The sequence below is a fragment of the Schistocerca gregaria genome, chromosome 1 (genome assembly GCF_023897955.1).
Source record: "Schistocerca gregaria isolate iqSchGreg1 chromosome 1, iqSchGreg1.2, whole genome shotgun sequence".
Taxonomy (NCBI): domain Eukaryota; kingdom Metazoa; phylum Arthropoda; class Insecta; order Orthoptera; family Acrididae; genus Schistocerca; species Schistocerca gregaria.
The window spans coordinates 658,501,697-658,521,605 of record NC_064920.1 but is presented as its reverse complement, the minus strand read 5'-3'; the positions used below and the strand labels follow the sequence as shown (position 1 = coordinate 658,521,605).

The 19,909-nt window shown below is 42.8% G+C and overlaps 1 protein-coding gene across 1 annotated transcript in view; it reads left to right on the top strand.

The window, feature by feature from the left end:
- Window positions 1–19,909, top strand: part of LOC126361845 (uncharacterized) — a 98,434-nt gene that overhangs the window by 43,187 nt on the left and 35,338 nt on the right. The window contains exon 2 of the mRNA XM_050007825.1: window positions 9,330–9,421. Coding sequence (XP_049863782.1) covers window positions 9,330–9,421 — 92 coding nt within the window. The remainder of the gene's footprint in view (window positions 1–9,329; window positions 9,422–19,909) is intronic.

Genomic DNA, 19,909 nt, shown 5'->3' with positions numbered 1-19,909 from the left:
ATGAATTACTGTGCTGGTAAACACCTTACGTTATTTGATTTTCAAACAGCTGAGCAAAACTGAACGTACTCAGACATTTCTCTCTTTACTTATTCTAATCATCACTAAACTGACACACAATATTTTTAGCGCAACGCAAATGTGACTTTCGATAATCTCTACAAAAGAATGACTATGAGTAACAATAACCTATACCTTTCATGAATCACTTACCTCACAAAAATCTTCCTTACTCGAACTATTGCAATACAGCGATCGCCAATACTGCCACCTAAATAAAAGGGTCTAGCTACTAAAGGGACTAATTACTGATAGGCATAGTTAGCAAATGAAAGATTTTTATAGAGAACAAACAATGTATTTACCTTAATAGTATATATATATATATATATATATATATATATATATATATATATATATATATATATCAATTCATGATATCCAGTATTACAAATATTCTGTTTCTGATGGACACAAGTCCAGATCGTCTACTCTCAAAACTCCGCCATCTCTCTCCCCAGATCCACTACTGCTGGCGGCTCACCTCCAACTACGCAACGCTACGCGCTGTTCACATACAACTGCCCAACACTACAATAGCGAATATTCCAACAATGCCCACCAGCCACAGACTGCACACAGCACAGCCAGTGATTTTCATACAGAGCGCTACATGACTTTACCAACATAAAAACCTAAACAGCCTACTTACATGTCCTTTAAACCAATTGCGAACAATTGTGGCCCAGTGAGATGACGCATTGTCATACATAAAAGTTCCATTGTCGTTTGGCTGTAAATGCTTTCCAAGTCGCCGAACATAACCAGGACACAGTCAATTCCATGTAAGCACAGCCCACACCACTATGGAGCCACCACCTCCTTGCACAGTGCCCTGTTGACAGCTTGGGTCCATCGCTTCGTGAGGTCTGCGCTCACTCGGACCCTACCTTCAGCTCTAACCAACTGAAGTAGGGACTCATCTGACGAGGCCATAGTTTTCCAGTCATCTAGGGTCAAACCCATATGGTCACAACCATAGAAGAGGGTCTGAAGGCGATGTCGTTCTATTAGGAAAGGCACTCACGTCGGTCGTCTGCCGCCATAACGCCAAATTTTGCCGCACTGCCCTAACGATACGTTCGTCGTACGTCCTACATTGATTTCTGCCGTTATTTCACTGAGCGTTACTTGTCTGTGAGCACTGACAACTCTACGCAAACGCCACTGCTGTCGGTCTTTAAGTGAAGGCCATCGGCCACGGTGCTGTCCCTTGTGAGAGATAATGTCCGAAATCTGGTATTCTCGGCACATTATTGACACTGTGGATCTCGGAATATTGAATTCTCGGATACTGAATTTCTGAAGCTGAATGTCCCACGCGCTTAGCTCCAACTACCATTCCGCTTACAGAGCCTGTTAATTCCTACCGTGCGTCCATAATCACTAAACTTCTTACATAAGTTACCTGAGAAGAAGTGAGAGCTCCGCCAATGCACTGCCTTTTTATAAATTGTGTATGCGACAGAGTCGCTATCCATATACGTGCAAAGCGATTTTTAAGTTTAGTCTCAATTCTCCTGTTTCTCATTACTTTCGTTTTTCTTCGGTTCACTCAGTCCAAACTGTGGCGTAATTAGACTGTTCATTCAATTCAACAGTTCCTGCAACTCTTTCTCACTTTCACTGAGGATAACAATGCCATCAGTGAATCTTATCATTGGTGACTAAACCATATCAGCGTAATAAAGCAAGGGACAATGCCTGGCATAAACCTTGAACGCTGACAATTCAGTACAGTCGCAAGGAACATTTCGAGAAGGAAAGAAAGGAGATTAGGGCTTAACGTTCCATCGCGATCGAGGTCACAACTAGAGACGGAGCACGAGCTCAAAACGTTTAAAGGACGGGGAAGCAGATCGGCAATGCTCTTTCAAAGGAACCATGCCGGCATTTGTTTGTGACGATCTAGGGAAATCACAGAAAACCTTGATGTGGATGGGAGGACGCGGATTTGAACCGTCGTCCTCCCAAACGCAAGTTCAGTATGCTAACTATTGCGCTACCTTGCTCGGTAGAAAATTCGGCTATGAACTGCTAGCACTCAACAAGTCACAAAAATGCTGCCTTCTGTCGGTCTCAGTTTAGAAGTTCCAAGGCAAAACGTTACGACATGGCCTAGTGTAGATATTATGAAATACAGTGACTCTTTGTAATTTTTCTTTCATCGATCTTTCGCTATCGGGAACGAACGATGAACTTGATGTCGCGTATATGTTCGGAAATCTTACCCATAAATGTCATATAATATTCATTACAATAAAACTCTATTTATAAGAAATATTTCAAGCTTTAAAAGTCAGTCAAAAATGAACTTTCAAGCAGATTTTTGATTCGGGCAACTACGTAGATAAACAGAAAGATAAAAATTATACTTTTAGTTTAGCCAACGCCACTCTATATTACGAAAAGAGAGTAACTGTAAAGTGACTGGTCACATAATCGCAGATCTCGCCGCAATGAAACTGTTAAGTAGAGGAGTTTGGAGGGAAGAATACTTCATCAAAGTTACTACGAAATTCTGAAAAAGTAATTTACTGGATGTTAATTATAAAATCCTATCGACGTGCCTATTAAATAGACTGATCCCCATTACTGAAGAATTAATTGGTGACTATAAATGTGGTTTCCGCAGAAATAGATCCACAGTAGATATCTTTTCACTCTGAGACAGATAACTGAAAATGCGTGGGAATTCAATGTAGATGTACACATATTATTTGCAGATTTCAAAAAGGCCTACAATAGCATCCACCGACAGACACTTCTAAATGTATTGAGAGAATCTGAAATACCATCAGAGCTAATCAGATTAACTAAAACCTGTACAGATGAAACTTTACGTTGAATCAAGATAACTGTACGAGAAACACAAAATTTTAAAGTCTTCAATGGAATGAGACAAGGAGACGCCATTTCACCAATCTTATTTAACCTCGTCTTAGAGAAGACCGATAGAGAATTTAGTCAACCTAATCCATGAGGGATCCAAATGCAGGAGATGAACATTAATACACTTCCCGACGCAGATGATATAGCATTAATAAGTACCTCCAAAACAGATTTAATCAAAATGATGTAAAATTATTACAAAATTGATGAGAAATCAGGATTACTTGTTAATGAAGAAAAGACAGAATATGTGCTCATAAGTAAGAAAGGCCTAAGTGATGCACCTTTGGCTGCAGATGGATTCACTTTCAAAACAGTTGACCGCTTCAAGTACTTAGGGAGTCTGTTTAGTAACAATAATGGAATGGATATAGATATAGATGCCCGTCTAGCAACAGTGAACAAAACATTCTTTAGTTTTATGAAAATCTTACCGAAAAGATCACTAAGTACTAACTTCAAAATAAGCTTTTATCAGTCGACCATTATACCAGTAACATTACACGGATGTGAACCATTCATATTTAGAAAGAAAGATAATGAAAAACTGTTAATACTTTAAAGAAAAATACTAAGAAAAATTTTTGGTCCAGTATGTGATGAAGATAACATGGAATGGAGGATAAGAAAAAATGAAACATTAAGGGAGCTGTACAAACACCGTAACATCGTAGATGTGCTAAAGAAAAGAACATTGAACTGGGCAGGCCACGTAGGAAGAATGACACAAAACAGGCTACCTAAAATAGCATTTGGAAGAACAATAGATGGAACGAGAGGAAGGCCCAGAAATAGGTGGAGAGATAACATCCCGGAGTACACAACTAGGATGAACATGAACACTGACTGCACAAACAGTGCACTCAACAAAAGGAAATGGGGAAGGCTTGTAGAGCAGGCGATGGTCGATAAGACCCTTGCCACTTAATGAAGAAGAAGGATTTAAAGTTTTATTTGACAGTGCTGTTGAATGACTAAGTGAGACTGTGCACCAGTTAAAGCAACAAAGTTCAACTTCAACAAAAACTTGAACTACATATTTGAGATGCAGGAGGAAGGAGACGCACTAAATAAAAGTGATTTTATTGACACGACCGAGACAAAGAAGTCTATTTACAAAGAGTATGTCGCTTTAAGAAAACCACGAAGGGATCCAGAATCAGCTGTCCACCTCCCGACTTCAGAATTCCCACCCAACGCTACGACGTGGGAATGCCGACACTGAAAACAGGCCAAACGAATGTTTTGTAAACGTTGTCTTCCGGTCACACGCTGTTCTTCCGGCAAGTCGCCGGCATGCGTACATCTGAAACCATTGTTCAGCTTCCCCGCCATCAGATTCATGTCGCGAACGTTTTTCTGTCGCTGTTGCGCGTAGCGTAGTAGTCGCTGAATTCTGTAATGTTTTTCGTAGTCTTGCGCGTATCTCTGTCATCTGAATGGCGATGATTAGTAAGGAATGCGTTCTCTGTCTGCCAATATTCTGAAAATTTGAAAAAATACCGGAACATGTGTCCATTTCTGGAAGTTATCTGCTAAAGACGGCCGTCGATCGCCTGACTACGCCTGCGTTTCATGTTGAGTTTCAAAATTGTCAAGAGTAAATGATAACTGCTCAGAAAGTGTAGGTGTAACAGAGAAACTTCGGACGTTTTATTCCTGAACGTAGATCACCGTTCTAATTTTACACTCCCTTAACTCTCGTGTTCCTCATTTGACTGTACGTGTTACTTCACTGCCGGCCGTAGTGGCCGAACGGTTCTAGGCGCTTCAGTTTGGAACCGCGCAACCGCTACGGTCGCAGTTTCGAATCCTGCCTCGGGCATGGATGTGTGTGATGTCCTTAGGTTGGTTAGATTTGAGATGACCTCAGATGTTAAGTCCTATAGTGCTCAGAGCCATTTGAACCATTTATTACTCCATTCTTCCCAACGTGAGTCAACTCTTCTCTAGCAGCCATCCCGGATACAAGCCCACTATGCAGCTACTCTCAAACATGCAGAAATCATATAACGCCTTGTGCAACTAGTGATTTTGGAGCGAAAGATATACGGCCAGCTTTGGCTTCCAGAAAGGACTGTTTTCATTATTTGCAGCGATCTTCTTAAATCAATCAGTGCAGTCTGCATGCAGCTGTTCACTTCTTCCTGTTATTGTTCTCGAAAGTAGCGTTATGACAGGTCATGGTGCTCCTCTTGTATTTCCCGCCTCCGACACTACTAGCGGTTATGATTCTCGCTGCAGCTTTCGTCTTTTCCTACAGAATTTTCTCTCCGTGTGCAACCTTTACTCTATTACTTATTCTGTATAATACCTCTCAGTTTTCCAGGTGTTAATCCCCTTAATTTTTACGTCTATTCATTAACCGCATTCCTCAAAAGTACCAAGATATTTCTTTTCTAGTGTTCCCATCGCCCACGTATAATTTCCCACGGGGCATTTCTCCAGATCTACAGTTTTGGGTACATGTTCACTATATCTGCGCAGTATCGTTCTGGGTATCCAACGAGAATCTTACTGACTTGTATTAGCAGCTGTTTACATAGTCACTGAACGATAAACAGCGCACGCTAACTTGCGACACGTACAACTAGTTACGCACCGGCAATGGTAATCTTCCACTATCGCTGCGGAAGAGAGTAAACAATAATTCTATGAAACCCAAGGCTTCCATGGCACCCTGTTCACTTACACTACTAGCCATTAAAATTGCTACACCAAGGACAAATGCAGATGATAAGCGGGTATTCATTGGACAAATATATTATACTAGAACTGACATGTGATTCCACTCTTAGACAATGTGGGTGCATAGATCCTGAGAATTCAGTACCCATAACAACCACCTCTGGCCGAAATAACGGCCTTGATACGCCTGGGCATTAAGTGAAACAGAGCTTGTATGGCGTGTACAGGTATAGCTGCCCATTAGCTTCAACACGATACCACAGTTCATCAAGAGTAGTGACTGGCGTATTGTGACGAGCCACTTGCTCGGCCACCATTGATCAGACGTTTTCATTTGGTGAGAGATCTGGATAATGTGCTGGCCAGGGCAACAGTCGAACATTTTCTGTATCCAGAGAGACCCGTACAGGATCTGCAAATGCTGCCGTGAATTATCCTGCTGAAATGTAGGGTTTCGCAGGGATCGAATGAAGGGTACAGCCACGGGTCGTAACACATCTGAAATGTACCGTCGATTGTGCAAAGTGCCGTCAATGCGAACAAGAGGTGACCGAGACGTGTAACGAATGGCACCCCATACCATCACGCCGGGTGATACGCCAGTATGGCGATGACGAATATACGCTTCCAATGTGCGTTCACCGCGATGTCGCCAAACACGGATGCGACCATCACGATGCTGCAAACAAAACCTGGATTCATCCGAAAAAAATAACCTTTTGCCATTCGTGCACCCAGGTTCGTCGTTGACTACAACGTCGTAGGCGCTCTTGTCTGTGATGCAGCGTCAAGGGTAACCACACCCAGGGTCTCCGAGATGATGGTCCATTCTGCTGCAAACGTCGTCGAACTGTTCGTGCAGATGGTTGTTGCCTTGCAAACGTCCCCATCTGTTGACTCGGGGATCGAGACGTGGCTGTACGATCCGTTACAGCCATGCGGATAAGATGCCTGTCATCTCAACTGCTAGAGATACGGGACCGTTGAGATCCATCACCGATTCCATATTCTACTAACAATCATTGGATATCGACCAACGCGAGCAGCAATGTCGCGATATGATAAATCGCAGTCGCGATAGGCTACAATCCGACCTTTATCAAAATCAGAAACGTAATGGTACGCATTTCTCCTCCCTACACGAGGCATCACAACGTTTCACCAGGCAACGCCGCTCAACTGCTCTTTGTGTATGAGAAACCGGGTGGAAACTTTCCTCATGTCAGCATGACACCTTGTTTGAATGATCTGGAAAGCTAATCATTTGCATATCACAGCATCTTCTTCCTGTCGGTTAAATTTCGCGTCTGTAAAACGTAATCTTCGTGGTGTAGCAATTTTAATGGCCAGTAGTGTACCATCACAGTACGTTTCGGCAAGACGACTCAACACTTTCGTAACAATCGTTATTCCCAGGTCGTCCTCTGCAGATGAGGTCGCCAGCTTGCGAGTTAAATCCGCTCTTTAGGAGGAAAACCGAAAGTTTCGTCACGTGTTCACTCACCCGCGGCGTGACTGACCTTGTTAACCCCGGCACTTTGCGTCATCCGAAGAAGACTTGCGCGATAAAGCTTTGCACTGTCGATTACGACGTGTGGAAACGCTGACTTTCGCCACACATGGACACACACGCACAAACATCACATTGCCAATTACGCCGCATGTCATTGCGGTTATTGGCGTGCTGCAACAAAACATGTCTTCGCGATTCTACTGTGTTGTAAGGACCATGTTTTGCCCTCAGCTCTAAGTTTCAGACTTACGCCATCGTTCCCCGTATTTCATTTAGGGCCAATTCCGGAGGGGCGACGATTCTTTCCCCAATACGAGTTCTCTGGATCTCTTCCCAATTGATGACGTCTGGAGGGGCCCTCCAACTACAACGTCATTGGACAAAACACGGTTCAAATGGGTCTGAACACTATGGGACTTAACATCTAAGGTCATCAGTCCCCTGAAAAATTACGATATATATATTTTTTAAATATCCACACAATTACCGAATTCTCTCAGTACGAATATGCCGGCTATAGTTGATTTTGAAATGATCGTGTCAGAAACACAGTGCTAAATACAAACAAGATATCCTCGATTCGCCAGGCATACACTATTTAAGCGTTTTCTCCTTCAGCGTTTTTAGGCATCTCTTTAGGGATTATTGATTACTTGTACGAACTGAAGAGTGTGCAACATTGCTCACATATATTAACACAGTCGCACGAAATGACGAACGGTAGTCGCATGAAGTTCCTGTGGCATTTAAATCTTATGACGAACTCAGATCACGTATGTGTGCCTCACCACATGAACGCATGGAGTTCAATTTCTGGCCAACTGATAGCTCTGAAAAGTATTCTAACACGAAACGCAGGTCATGTGTGTCACGTGGTAGTTTATCTTAGTAAACGACCAACATGGCGGAAAGAGTAGTTTGTGATGACGCTTAGAAGGGATTGCAGAAGTGTGTTGATAGTGTTTTCGACAGTGATTATGAACTGTTGACATGACGAGTGAGAAGAAAGGAAAGTCAGGCACCAAGACAGGAAGTGATAAAACCTAAATGTGCCCTGGAACATTTGAAGGGAATTTGTGGATAGACTTTGAAGACCAAATAACAACTCTCCTTCCAGTCATGTGACACACAGTTAAGGAGTACGAGACGATATTTTTTTTTATCTTTCAGTTGTATGTATTGTTTATTGTGTATCACAAAATCAGTGGAAAGAAAAAAATCTACTACACTGACTTCATAGCAACACTATATCTTTTTTTTAAAATGTATTTACTTATCATTTAGCTGTTTCACAGAATAACATTACATAACAGAAAACAAATTCATTTCAAAAGTAGCTATACACTCTACAACACACATTTCAGTCTTTACTACGGAAACCTGAAAGAAATTGAGTTATTTCTTAGATTATACTTTTGTAGAGTTCACTTTAGTGAAGTGCTACCTGTTCAGCGATTACCACCTCTGAGACTTCAGGCAAGACATGGGTTTATTCCCCGATGCACATAACCCCAAAGGAGAAGAAAAAAATTCCAAAAAGGTATTTTCTGTGCTACTCAGGAGAGAAAAGAAGTTAGTGCGTGGCAGTGTAAAAAGTGTGGTGTTGCCCTACATTTAGAAGGCTACTTTGAGATCTATCAGACCCGACTATCAGATCGACTGATATGTACAACAACCATACTAGCTCCAATTTATAAAATCTGATTCCACAGCAACAAGTAGAATACTTAAATACGACTCTTTTGAGCTAAAATTCTCCTGCTATTCTGCCTTCTAAAATCGTTATTTATTGTATGAAAACCTGGAAAAGTTAAGAAAGCCTCGGAATCGCAAAGCAATAGAAAATCCTTGACTAGAGCTCTGTGGACACCGCAATGAAAAAATCCTGGCAACATCTGGAAACTTGTTGCACCTTCCTGTCTTAAGAAAGCAGGAGTGCGACGTACTTCTAGTCGGTGTGTGAAACTGGTTATTTCCCAAAACGGGAAAAAAATTGTCCAAAATTCTGCTCGAAACTCATTTGACTAACAAATTTGGGTCGAAATAATCTGTGAAGGTTGTCATCTGCTCGAGGAGAAGTTGTTAAGACTAGGAGCTGCACCACTCATACCTACTTGCTGTGCGATTTTATTGTTACAAGAGATGGGAATGTGCCAACCAGACGCTCCTGTTGCAGGTGTCGCCCTGGTGGCCGGTATGTGTGACCGCCAGCCCCGTGCCGTCGCCCGTCACGCCGGAAGACACCTCTGAGGTGGACAACTTCGACAGGTATGCATACCTACCGAATCTTGTAATGGCAACCTCAGTTAACTTATGAACCGTGTGATACAATTAAATGTTGCACGAATCTACAAGTGCATTACTAGACTGATCTATAACAGGAATTATCCTGACATTCTGGAGTAGTCGGGTGTTCTGCCGGATGTTCGTGTCAAACTTGCACAATATTTCGACAGTGTGCCTCACTGTCTTCCTCAGGTGCTTCCTGGGACTTTGCCGGGAAAGCATGAAATCATACAGGAATTATCCTCATTCGTTGTAGTAGTTACATAAACTGCCACTAAAATCTACTTTCTTATTTCATGTTGTCTTCGGTGCAGCTAAGACCAGCACGCGTAGGAAATCTCAACGTATCGTTTATTTCGGTAAAACTTACTGGCAGATTGCCGGCCGCGGTGGTCTCGCGGTTCTAGGCGCGCAGGCCGGAACCGTGCGACTGCTACGGTCGCAGGTTCGAATCCTGCCTCGGGCATGGATGTATGTGATGTCCTTAGGTTAGTTAGGTTTAAGTAGTTCTAAGTTCTAGGGGACTAATGACCACAGCAGTTGAGTCCCATAGTGCTCAGAGCCAACTTCCTGGCAGATTAAAAGTGTATGCCGGACCGAGACTCGAACACGGGACCTTTGCCTTTCTCGGGCGAATGCTCTACCATCTGAGCTACCCAAGCACGACTGACGCCCCCACCTCACAGTTTTACTTTTGCCAGTATCTCGTCTCCTACCTTCCAAACTTCGCAGGAGAGCTTCTGTAAAGTCTGGAAGGTAGGAGACGAGATACTGGCAGAAGTAAAGCTGTGAGGAGGGGGCGTCAGTCGTGCTTGGGTAGCTCAGATGGTAGAGCACTCTCCCGAGAAAGGCAAAGGTCCCGAGTTCGCCGGCACAGTAGCTCAGTGTGTTCGGTCAGAGAGCCGATTGACCTCTGTAATAAAAAACTGACTGGAAGTATCAAAACAGGAACTCGAACGGAAAAGTCATGTGACGTCCGCAAAGACCAAACACAACGATCAACGAACAAAATGAAAAAAAATGTAAAAAAAGTTTCAGTCTCGGTCCGGCATATAGTTTTAATCTGCCAAGAAGTTTCATATCAGCGCACACTCCGCTGCAGAGTGAGAATCTCAGTCTGGTTTATTTTGGTTCTTGAATTAATAGCCGTAGGTTTGCTGACTGGAGAACTCTACAAGGGAAGTATTTCCTTCGCTCTCAAATTAATTTCATTTTTGTGTATCTCAAGCATGCTGGAACCGCAAAAGGGCTACGACTTTTCTGTGATTACAATAGTTGTTAGAGGAACCGCCATAAATTGAGTAGGAAGTTTCATTTATTCACAGATGACTGGTTCCGGACAGTTTGTCCTTTATCAAATCATCCTTGTACATAAGTCTTGCGTTACAACTAGATGTGCATTACAGACCACAAAACAGTAAACGTGGCACTACGGCTATGAACATGTGTTGATGCTGCTTTTTATAGTGCAACGTTTTTACATGTTTTGTGGCCTGTATTGCACATCTTGTAATGCAAGGCTTAAGTACTTGAATAATCTGATAAAGGACGAGCCGTCCGAAACTAGTTATCAGTGAATAAATAAATCTTCCCACGGAGCTTAAGGCGGATCCTTTAACAGTTATTGTAATTAATTTTTCGTTTCGCTATGCTATTAGCGCTCTTAAGGAGGAGCGGAGTTTGTTGTTTTCTACAATAATCAAAATAATTACGAAAACAGACGAGATAAGATAAATTTTTAATTCAGTACGATGAAAAAATAGTAGAATTCGTTATCAGACAGCGCTTGATAAATGGTCGCCCATTAAAATGACACCACTGTGAACGCGGCATCTTACAAACGTCTAACGCATTAAGTATATTACGATTAGCATTTCAGCGCAGCTGCACTTATTAAACATTCTAACACCATTTATCTTCTGTATATGATGGAAGATTACGTAGAGCGTTCCTCATTCATAGATCGAATTTAAATGTCAGTTATTTGTGGGAAAACAGATCCGTGACATTTTTTCTCGTGTTGGTCGGGATCAAAAAGTAGTTCAAATGGCACTATGGGACTTAACATCTGAGGTCATATGTCCCCTAGACTTAGAACTACTAACTAATCTAAGGACATTATACAAATCCATGCCCGAGGTAGGGTTCGAACCTGCGACCACAGCAGCAGCGCGGTTCCGGACTGAAGGACCTTCAACCGCACGGTCATAGCGGTCGGCTGGTCGGGATCCCGCAACCGTCATTCGAACATGGAGTTGATGGGTTCAGGGAGACCGTGTCCAACGCCATGCACGATTTTATCGGTCATACCCGTTTAGCTCCCGAGAGGACAACCTTATTCTTAGCTAGGATGTGCGAGATTATACAGCGACGTGACCTACCTTGAGTCAGGAAATGGGCTTGTTAGCAGCCAGATAAATACCCACATGGACAGCGCGATAAAGTCTGCAGCACCACAGAGAGGGGCCCCCAGAAAGTGGGGCGCACAGCGACAATTTCGTAGAAAGCAGTGGCACCAAGTCGTCATTTCAGACGACTCACGCTCCTACATACAACATCACGATGTATGTACCCATCACATGTGGAGGCTGCATGAACGAAAATTGGCAGGTTGTATTCGTCATTGTCGTTTGCGCCCAACGACTGGCTTGATGCAGTGGAGTGCCTTTGGCAGCACAACACGATCACTTATGGTTTGGATGGTCAGTTGGACAGAAATCTTGACAGCATCTGCTCCGTTTCGTGTTACACGTGCTGTCGAATGGTGCAAAACAATGACTACCCGACAAACTGCTATCTATGTAAATGAATATTGTTACTTGATACTTAAGAAGCACGTAGTGTGTTTAAATATCATTTCCTCCTCTCCGAGACATTCACACACCACAATCAAGTTATAAATTGCAGTTGATCAGCTTCAGAATCTATGAATGTAGGTGAACCACTATGAACAAGGTGCTGAATGGATTACCATAGCCAAGATGGACTCAAAGCCTCGACCCATCTCGGTAGTACAAGTATACTCATCCACCAGCTGCACAAACCAGGAGAATTGATTGAATAGCTTTCCTTCAATTCATTTAACCCCTTGAGGCGTAGGTACCTTCTGATTCCCTTCCTGTCCCTGCAACAAAACTGCACCTGTTTCTACACTTGATGCATCAGTTTGCAAAATGAATTCAGCATTTAAATCTGGGATAGCCAGTACCGATGCTGACCTTAACGCTTTCTTTACGGCCAAAGATGCGGCTTTCTGGAAGGTCCTCAACATAAATTTACATCCCTTTTTACACCGTTAAGGAGAGCTACCTTCTCCCCAAAGCCACCAATAAATGTCCTAAAAAATTGGCCATCCCGGCGGTCCTGGCAACTTGCTTCACATTCTGCAGTTGTTGTGGGAAGTGATCAGTGGCTCCCAGTCTCTCTGGGTCAAAACAAATTCCTTCCCCTGAAATTCTATCTCAATAAAAGCAAATGCAAAAACAACTATCTGACACAGAATGACACAACTGCCTTTCTTAATTGCTCGAACATCTCATGTAAGTGCCGAATGTGTTCCTGAATCGAACTACTACTACATCACCAGATCATCCAGATACTGTAAACACACTGCATTAAATTTTATACAGGAAAACATGGCATCCACAAGCTACAAAGAACCGCTGCCATTGTCGCCAGTCCAAAAGGTACACCACTAAATTCGAGTAAGTTCTAGTCCATTACGAACGTGGTAATCGGCTGCGAAGCCTCCTCTAAAGGTATTGGATTATAAGACTGGTTAAGATCTAAAGAGGGTAATACCAACATTCTCTTAAAGCACCTGAAACACTAATGCAAATTCAGTAACGGCACTGAACTCCATAGTAAGTTTTTGTTTCATTCACAGGGTCCATTACAGGATGGTGGTCACCATTAGATTTAGAAACGAAGAACACAGAAGCAGCAAATGAGGATTTAGATGGTCGAATTATATCCTGTTCAAGCATCTTTTCCACGTGTTCCCATATATTAGCCGAGCGGTCTAGTGCGCTACAGTCATGGACTGTGTGGTTGGTCCCGCCGGAGGTTCGAGTCTTCACCCGGGCATGGATTTGTGTGTTTATTCTTAGAATAATTTAGGTTCAAAACTTAGAGACTGATGACCTTAGCAGTTAAGTCCCATAAGATTTCACAAACATTTGAACATTTGATTTTGTTCCCATATGTTTGTATCCTTGGTGGTTACAATCTGTAGGGTGGTTTCTTGACTGGAACCTGACACATTGATTTGGTCCGATACTATAGAAAACCTCTAACCCCCACATCCGTTGGTTAATACGTCGGGAAATTCCTCACACACAATTTTGATCTTATCCCTTATAAATTCATGTAAATGAGCTACCTGGTCACCTAACGAACCTTACTTCCCCATATTACCTACTTCCGCAATGGGTTCATTACAAGCCATCACCACCGCGCTTCTTTGCCCATGCCAGGTAAACAAAAAACTTCTTTGTAGCCTAATTTTACAATGGAACTGCTCTACTGACCAGATGGGAATCAGAAATATAGTCAGTGACAAAATTTTCAATGACCTTCATCCTCATTTTCCAAGAAAACTCATCAACCATTAGCTTGATTTTAACTTACGTTCACAATTCAACTCGACTTATCATCCATCAAGTATTGTCGGCTATGTGCTACCTTCTCCCACTACGCTCAGATTCCTTCGTGCTCCGAAACCATTTCTAATTACCTACCAAGATCGTACTACCTAAATCCAGAAAAGTGCAGATTGGTTCATTATTCAATGCTGCACATGCAAATGACAAATGTGAAATCCTTTTATTCTTAATCACACTAATGCGTTTGCCTTCCCCTTGCAGTAATTGTCAAAATTCTGGTTCCGGCTATCTTTCCCCATGCATTCACTTCTTAGATGTACGTGCTTCCCACACTTCCTACAAATTATCTTATGTGAGCCCCTGTCTACACACCTTTGTGAACCACTGTTTCCTTAGTGTGCCTTTCTGTTAATGTTTTGCTCCTTCTGTTTCCTCTCTAAATCGTTACTTCTATAAGCTCTTCCTTTTACGGATTGGCTGTCCCTGTACGAATCCACAAATTCAGTGGTTCCATGGCCTGCTTGTACCTTAAATCTTCATGTAATTGAGTCACTGTTATGAAGATTTGGCAACATATCGTGTGTTGCCTACTATCGGGGTTCAACCGGCCTAAAATGCGGTTTACTTGCTCTTTGGTATATGAAAGTTCCAAGGCTTTCACGCTTCTTTCAACTCACTCCAAATACCTTATCACTGACTCATGAGTAACCTGTTCACGTCCTTAATGGCAATAAATTAACTCTTGCAGTGGTCTAGGTAGAATTAACCGACAAATTATAGTCCTAAACTTGTTTCTGCACACTATTTTCTTGTCTCACTTGCAAAACTTCATCAAACAAATATTCCTTCACTTTAATGGCAATCAGTCTCAAGGCATCTAAATCACTCATTTCCGTGGCCCATACTCCATTTGAAACTCCACCGTAAAATACAAAAATAAACTCTACAATCAACTGAATTCAACGGAAAGTGGGAACATTCATTTAAAATTTCCTGTAACTCTTTCTGCAGCTTTATAAATGGAGTATCAAGGCCGGCCGGTGTGGCCGAGCAGTTCTAGGCGCTTCAGTCTGGAACCGCGCCACCGCTATGGTCGCAGGTTCGAATCCTGCCTCGGGCATAGATGTGTGTGATTTTCTTAGGTTAGTTAGGTTTACATAGTTCTGAGTTCTCGGGGACTATGACTTCAGATATTAAGTCCCATAGTGCTCAGAGCCATTTGAACCATTTGGAGTATCAAGGATCATTTGCCCCAGCCTCTATTTTAATCTTTCACGAACCTTACTCTTCTGTTACTGGTCTAAAACCACCCTCGTATAGTATCACTGTATGTTACTAGAGTATGCACCTGTTCCTTGTCCCCACCCACTAGCTCATTCATTCTATCCAGGTAATGGTTAAAAGAGGCCTCCAACTTCCGTATTTGACTCGGTGTCCAACTATACTCACTCTGTAGCACCCCTGTCATGCAGCTGCATCCAAACTCACATCACCGGCCTCGGTAACATATTGCTCCACCGCAATATTTTGAAGCACTTTTTCAACCAGCTCATGGATAGTGCCTTTAGCCTCTAACTTTGGTCATTGTAATACTTGGATTAACGCTCCATACCTAAAATAAGGCGGATACTTTACACTGTCAGGCTTTCTGAAAAATAACTACAGTCTAAGGAAACAAGAAAAAGCTTATTGAAACACAAAATATCCATCTTCACCCAATCAATCAACCATACTCTGCTTCCAAATGTACTGTGCTGTAGTAGATTAACAAGTTAAAAGGGTGGAATCAATTGAGAAAAGATTAATATTTGAACACTTAAGTCAAATACAAAGGTGCAATTTTACTTGAACAACAAAGCTGTCCTAGTAAATGAGATATCATAAGGAACACAAAATATTTTAAGGCTCTGATTCAATAAAATTCTACAGCATTTACCTCCATACGAAATTAAGAGTAAGCATAAACGACCAGATGACAAGTCCTCTCCATTTTTCCTCAGATTAAAAAAGAAATATTTACAAAACACTCTCTAATCACATTCTTCAAACTGACAACCACTAGTTTAATTTAGAATCCAAAAAAATGAATTAATTGCATTTTAGTTATACACATAATAATTTTACAAATTTTCAAACATATTGAGATCAAATCTGAGTTTACGTAGCGCAATAAAAGGAACAGTAGCTTCCTTGGCATACTCTACGGTCGCAGGTGCGAATCCTGCCTCGGGCATGGATGTGTGTGATGTCCTTAGTTTAGTTAGGTTTCAGTAGTTCTAAGTTCTAGGGGACTGATGACATCAGAGCCATTTGAACCATTCCTTGGCATAATCCGCTGGATACCAAGCACTAATTCTCTCTTAACATCTACATAGATGTATGAATGTCAGTGCATTCCAGTTAGTACGTCGACTGTGCATCATCAACATGTACTCATAAGAAACCCGTCATTAAAGAATGCAGTGAGCAGTCTGATTCATAGAAACAGGTGTAAGACAACCGGACAGCATCTCATTAACAATGTACAATCGTGAGAAATCTGTCGCTGTATAAAACCATCTGGAAAAATCCACTAACACAGTTTATACATTCTGTCGGCATACAATTTGTGACAGGCAACTGGAAAATGGAGAGAAAATAGCGATACGGCCACACACAAAGAAAAAGTTTCAAATGGCTCTTAGCACTATGAGAATTAACATCTGAGGTTAAACCTAACTAACCTAAGGACGTCACACACATCCATGCCCGAGGTAGGATACGAACCTCCGACGTAGCAGTCACGCAGTTCCGGACTGAAGCGCCTAGGAACGCTCGGCCACAGCGGCCGGCGCCACACCAAAGCACAGTATCTGTTTCACTCAGAAACGTTCATGGATCGTGACAAGCATTCACGCCATGAGTCAAATTCACTGCCGTACTACAGTACTGCAGGCCCGCGGGCGCTCACTGTGTACGGCGGAACCCTTAAACAAATCGCATTCACAGGTAGCGGCAAGGGTCCTTCCAAGCGAGCAAGCAATCACCTTTCCTCGTGGCTCCGTGCACCGGCTGATTGGCCACCTCCGCTTCCCGACAGCCACCAGATAAACGCTTCCGCAACCAGAGAGGGAAGATCGCCATGGACAAGGATGAATAACCAAAAAAAAAAGACTTAAGTTACGACACTATGTGAACGAAAGTATCTGGACACCTGTCTGAAAATGACTAACAAGTTCGTGGCGCCCTCCATCGGTAATGCTGGATTTTAATATGGTGCTGGCCCACTCTTAGCCTTGATAACAGCTTCCACTCTCGCAGGCATACGTTCAATCAAGTTCTGGAAGGTTTCTTGGGGAATGGCAGCCCATTCTTCACGGAGTGCTGCACTGAGGAGAGATATTTACAGGGACGTTATTGTCGTGTAACCACTCCGCCACAGGCCGTTCATTATGAACAGGTGCTCGATCGTGTTAAAAAATGCAATCGCCATCCCCGAATTGCTCTTCAATAGTGGGAAGCAAGAAGGTGCTTAAAACATCAATGTAGGCCTATGCTGTGATAGTGTCACGCAAAACAGCAAGGGGTACAAGCCCCCTGCATGAAAAACACAACCACACCATAACCCCACCGCCTCCGAATTTTGCTGTTGGCACTACACACGCTGGCAGACTTTCACCGGGCATTCGCCATACCCACACTCTGCTATCGGTTCGCCACTTTGTGTACCGTGATTCGTCACTCCACACAACGTTTTTCCACTGTTCAATCGTCCAATGTTTACGCTCATTCCACCAAGCGAGGCGTCCTTTGACATTTACCGGCGTGATGTGTGGCGTGTGAGAAGCCGCTCGACCATGAAATCCAAGTTTTCTCACCTCCCGCCTAACTGTCATAATACTTGCAGTGGATTCTGATGCATTTTGGAATCCCTGTGTGATGGTCTGGATAGACGTCTGATTATGACACATTACGAACCTATGGATGTTTAGAAGAGTGGATATTTCGCATACTGACGTATGACGCAAGTGACACCCAGTCCGTGAGTTCCGCGGAGCGCCCGATTGTGCACTCTCACGATGTCTAATGACTACTGAGGTCGTTGATATGGAGTACCTGTCAGTAGTTGGCAGCACAACGCACGTAATATGAAAAACGTATGTTTTGAGGGTGTCCGTATACTTTTGATCACATAATGTAGTTCCAGCCATCACACACGGCACACTACTGACATTTTTGGATGGGATTCAAGTGTAAGTAAATTTTAAGTATTTGTAAACAGAAAATTTGTGACAAGTTCCTATGGGATCCAAACTGTTAAAGTCGTCAGACCCTAGGCTTACATACTACTTAATCTGACTTAAACTAACTTACGCTAAGGACAACACACACATCCTTGCTTGAGGGAGGACTCGAACCTCCGACTGGGGGAGCCGCGCGATCCGTGGCAAGGCGTCATAGACCTCGTGGCTACACCGCGCGGCTTGTAAACAGGATGTAAGACTTTTTACAATAAATTATTACTGTATTGTTCCCAAAAAATACTTTGTTCCAAAAAAGGGTCTTTCTCTCCTGTCATAATACAGAGTTATATAAAATGTAATAGTCAGCCAACCGGTTGCACAGAAACTAAAAAAAAAAAAAAAAAAAAAAACATTGACCAGATTTTGATAGTTCTGTCTTCATGGAAATGGTAAAAGTTACTTAGAAAAACATATAAGGGATAAATAATATACATAAAATAGATACGTTTGTGAAAATTCTCAACCAAAACCAGAAAACTGTACTTACATGAAATCTCATAACAACTTTATAATTTCTGCAACAGTGACCTCATCAAATGACATGTTTGCGTTCCATGAGTCAAGAATAAAAATCATAATAAAGAAGGCAGACAGTTATCACAGAATGATAGAACCATGGTTGCAAGTGGCGGCACAAGTTAACAGCTGTAGCCGGCTAAGACCGCCACGAACGCAGCAAGAGGCGTCAGATTAAACGGCATGTAAGCCGACACTGCCATGAGGTGGACACGAGGATTAGTAGTGTCATCTAGTAACAAAACGGTAAACTTACAAACATCTGCTTTTTACATGTAGTTTTAAATAAATTAAAAAACTGACAATGACAAGTGGATAAGGGAAACAGCAAGAGAGGGGAATAAAACCCATGTGCAATCTGTGTGCATACCGGGGGGAGTCATTCCAGATGTGGAAAGGGTCTTTCCGGATGCCATGAAGGGTACAGGGTGCACCCATCTGCAGGTGGTCGCTCATGTCGGCATCAATGATGTGTGTCGCTATGGATCGGAGGAAATCCTCTCTGGCTTCCGGCGGCTATCTGATTTGGTGAAGACTGCCAGTCTCGCTAGCGGGATGAAAGCAGGGCTCACCATCTGCAGCATCTTCGACAAGACCGACTGCGGACCTTTGGTACAGAGCCGAGTGGAGGGTCTGAATCAGAGGCTGAGACGGTTTTGCGACCGTGTGGGCTGCAGATTCCTCGACTTGCGCCATAGGGCGGTGGGGTTTCGGGTTCCGCTGGATAAGTTAGGAGTCCACTATACGCAGCAAGCGGCTACAAGGATAGCAGGGGTTGTGTAGCGTGGACTGGGCGGTTTTTCAGGTTAGATGGCCTCGGGCAAGTACAGAAACGGCAGCAGCCTCAAAGTCAGGACATGCGGGGGCCAAGCAGCAAACGGTATTATAATTGTAAACTGTCGAAGCTGTATTGGTAAAGTACGGAACTTCAAGCGCTGACAGAAAGCAACGAAGGTGAAATAGTTATAGGTACAGAAAGTTGGCTGAAGCCAGAGATAAATTCTGCCGAAACGTTTACAAAGGCACAGACGGTGTTTAGAAAGGATAGATTGCATGCAACCGGTGGT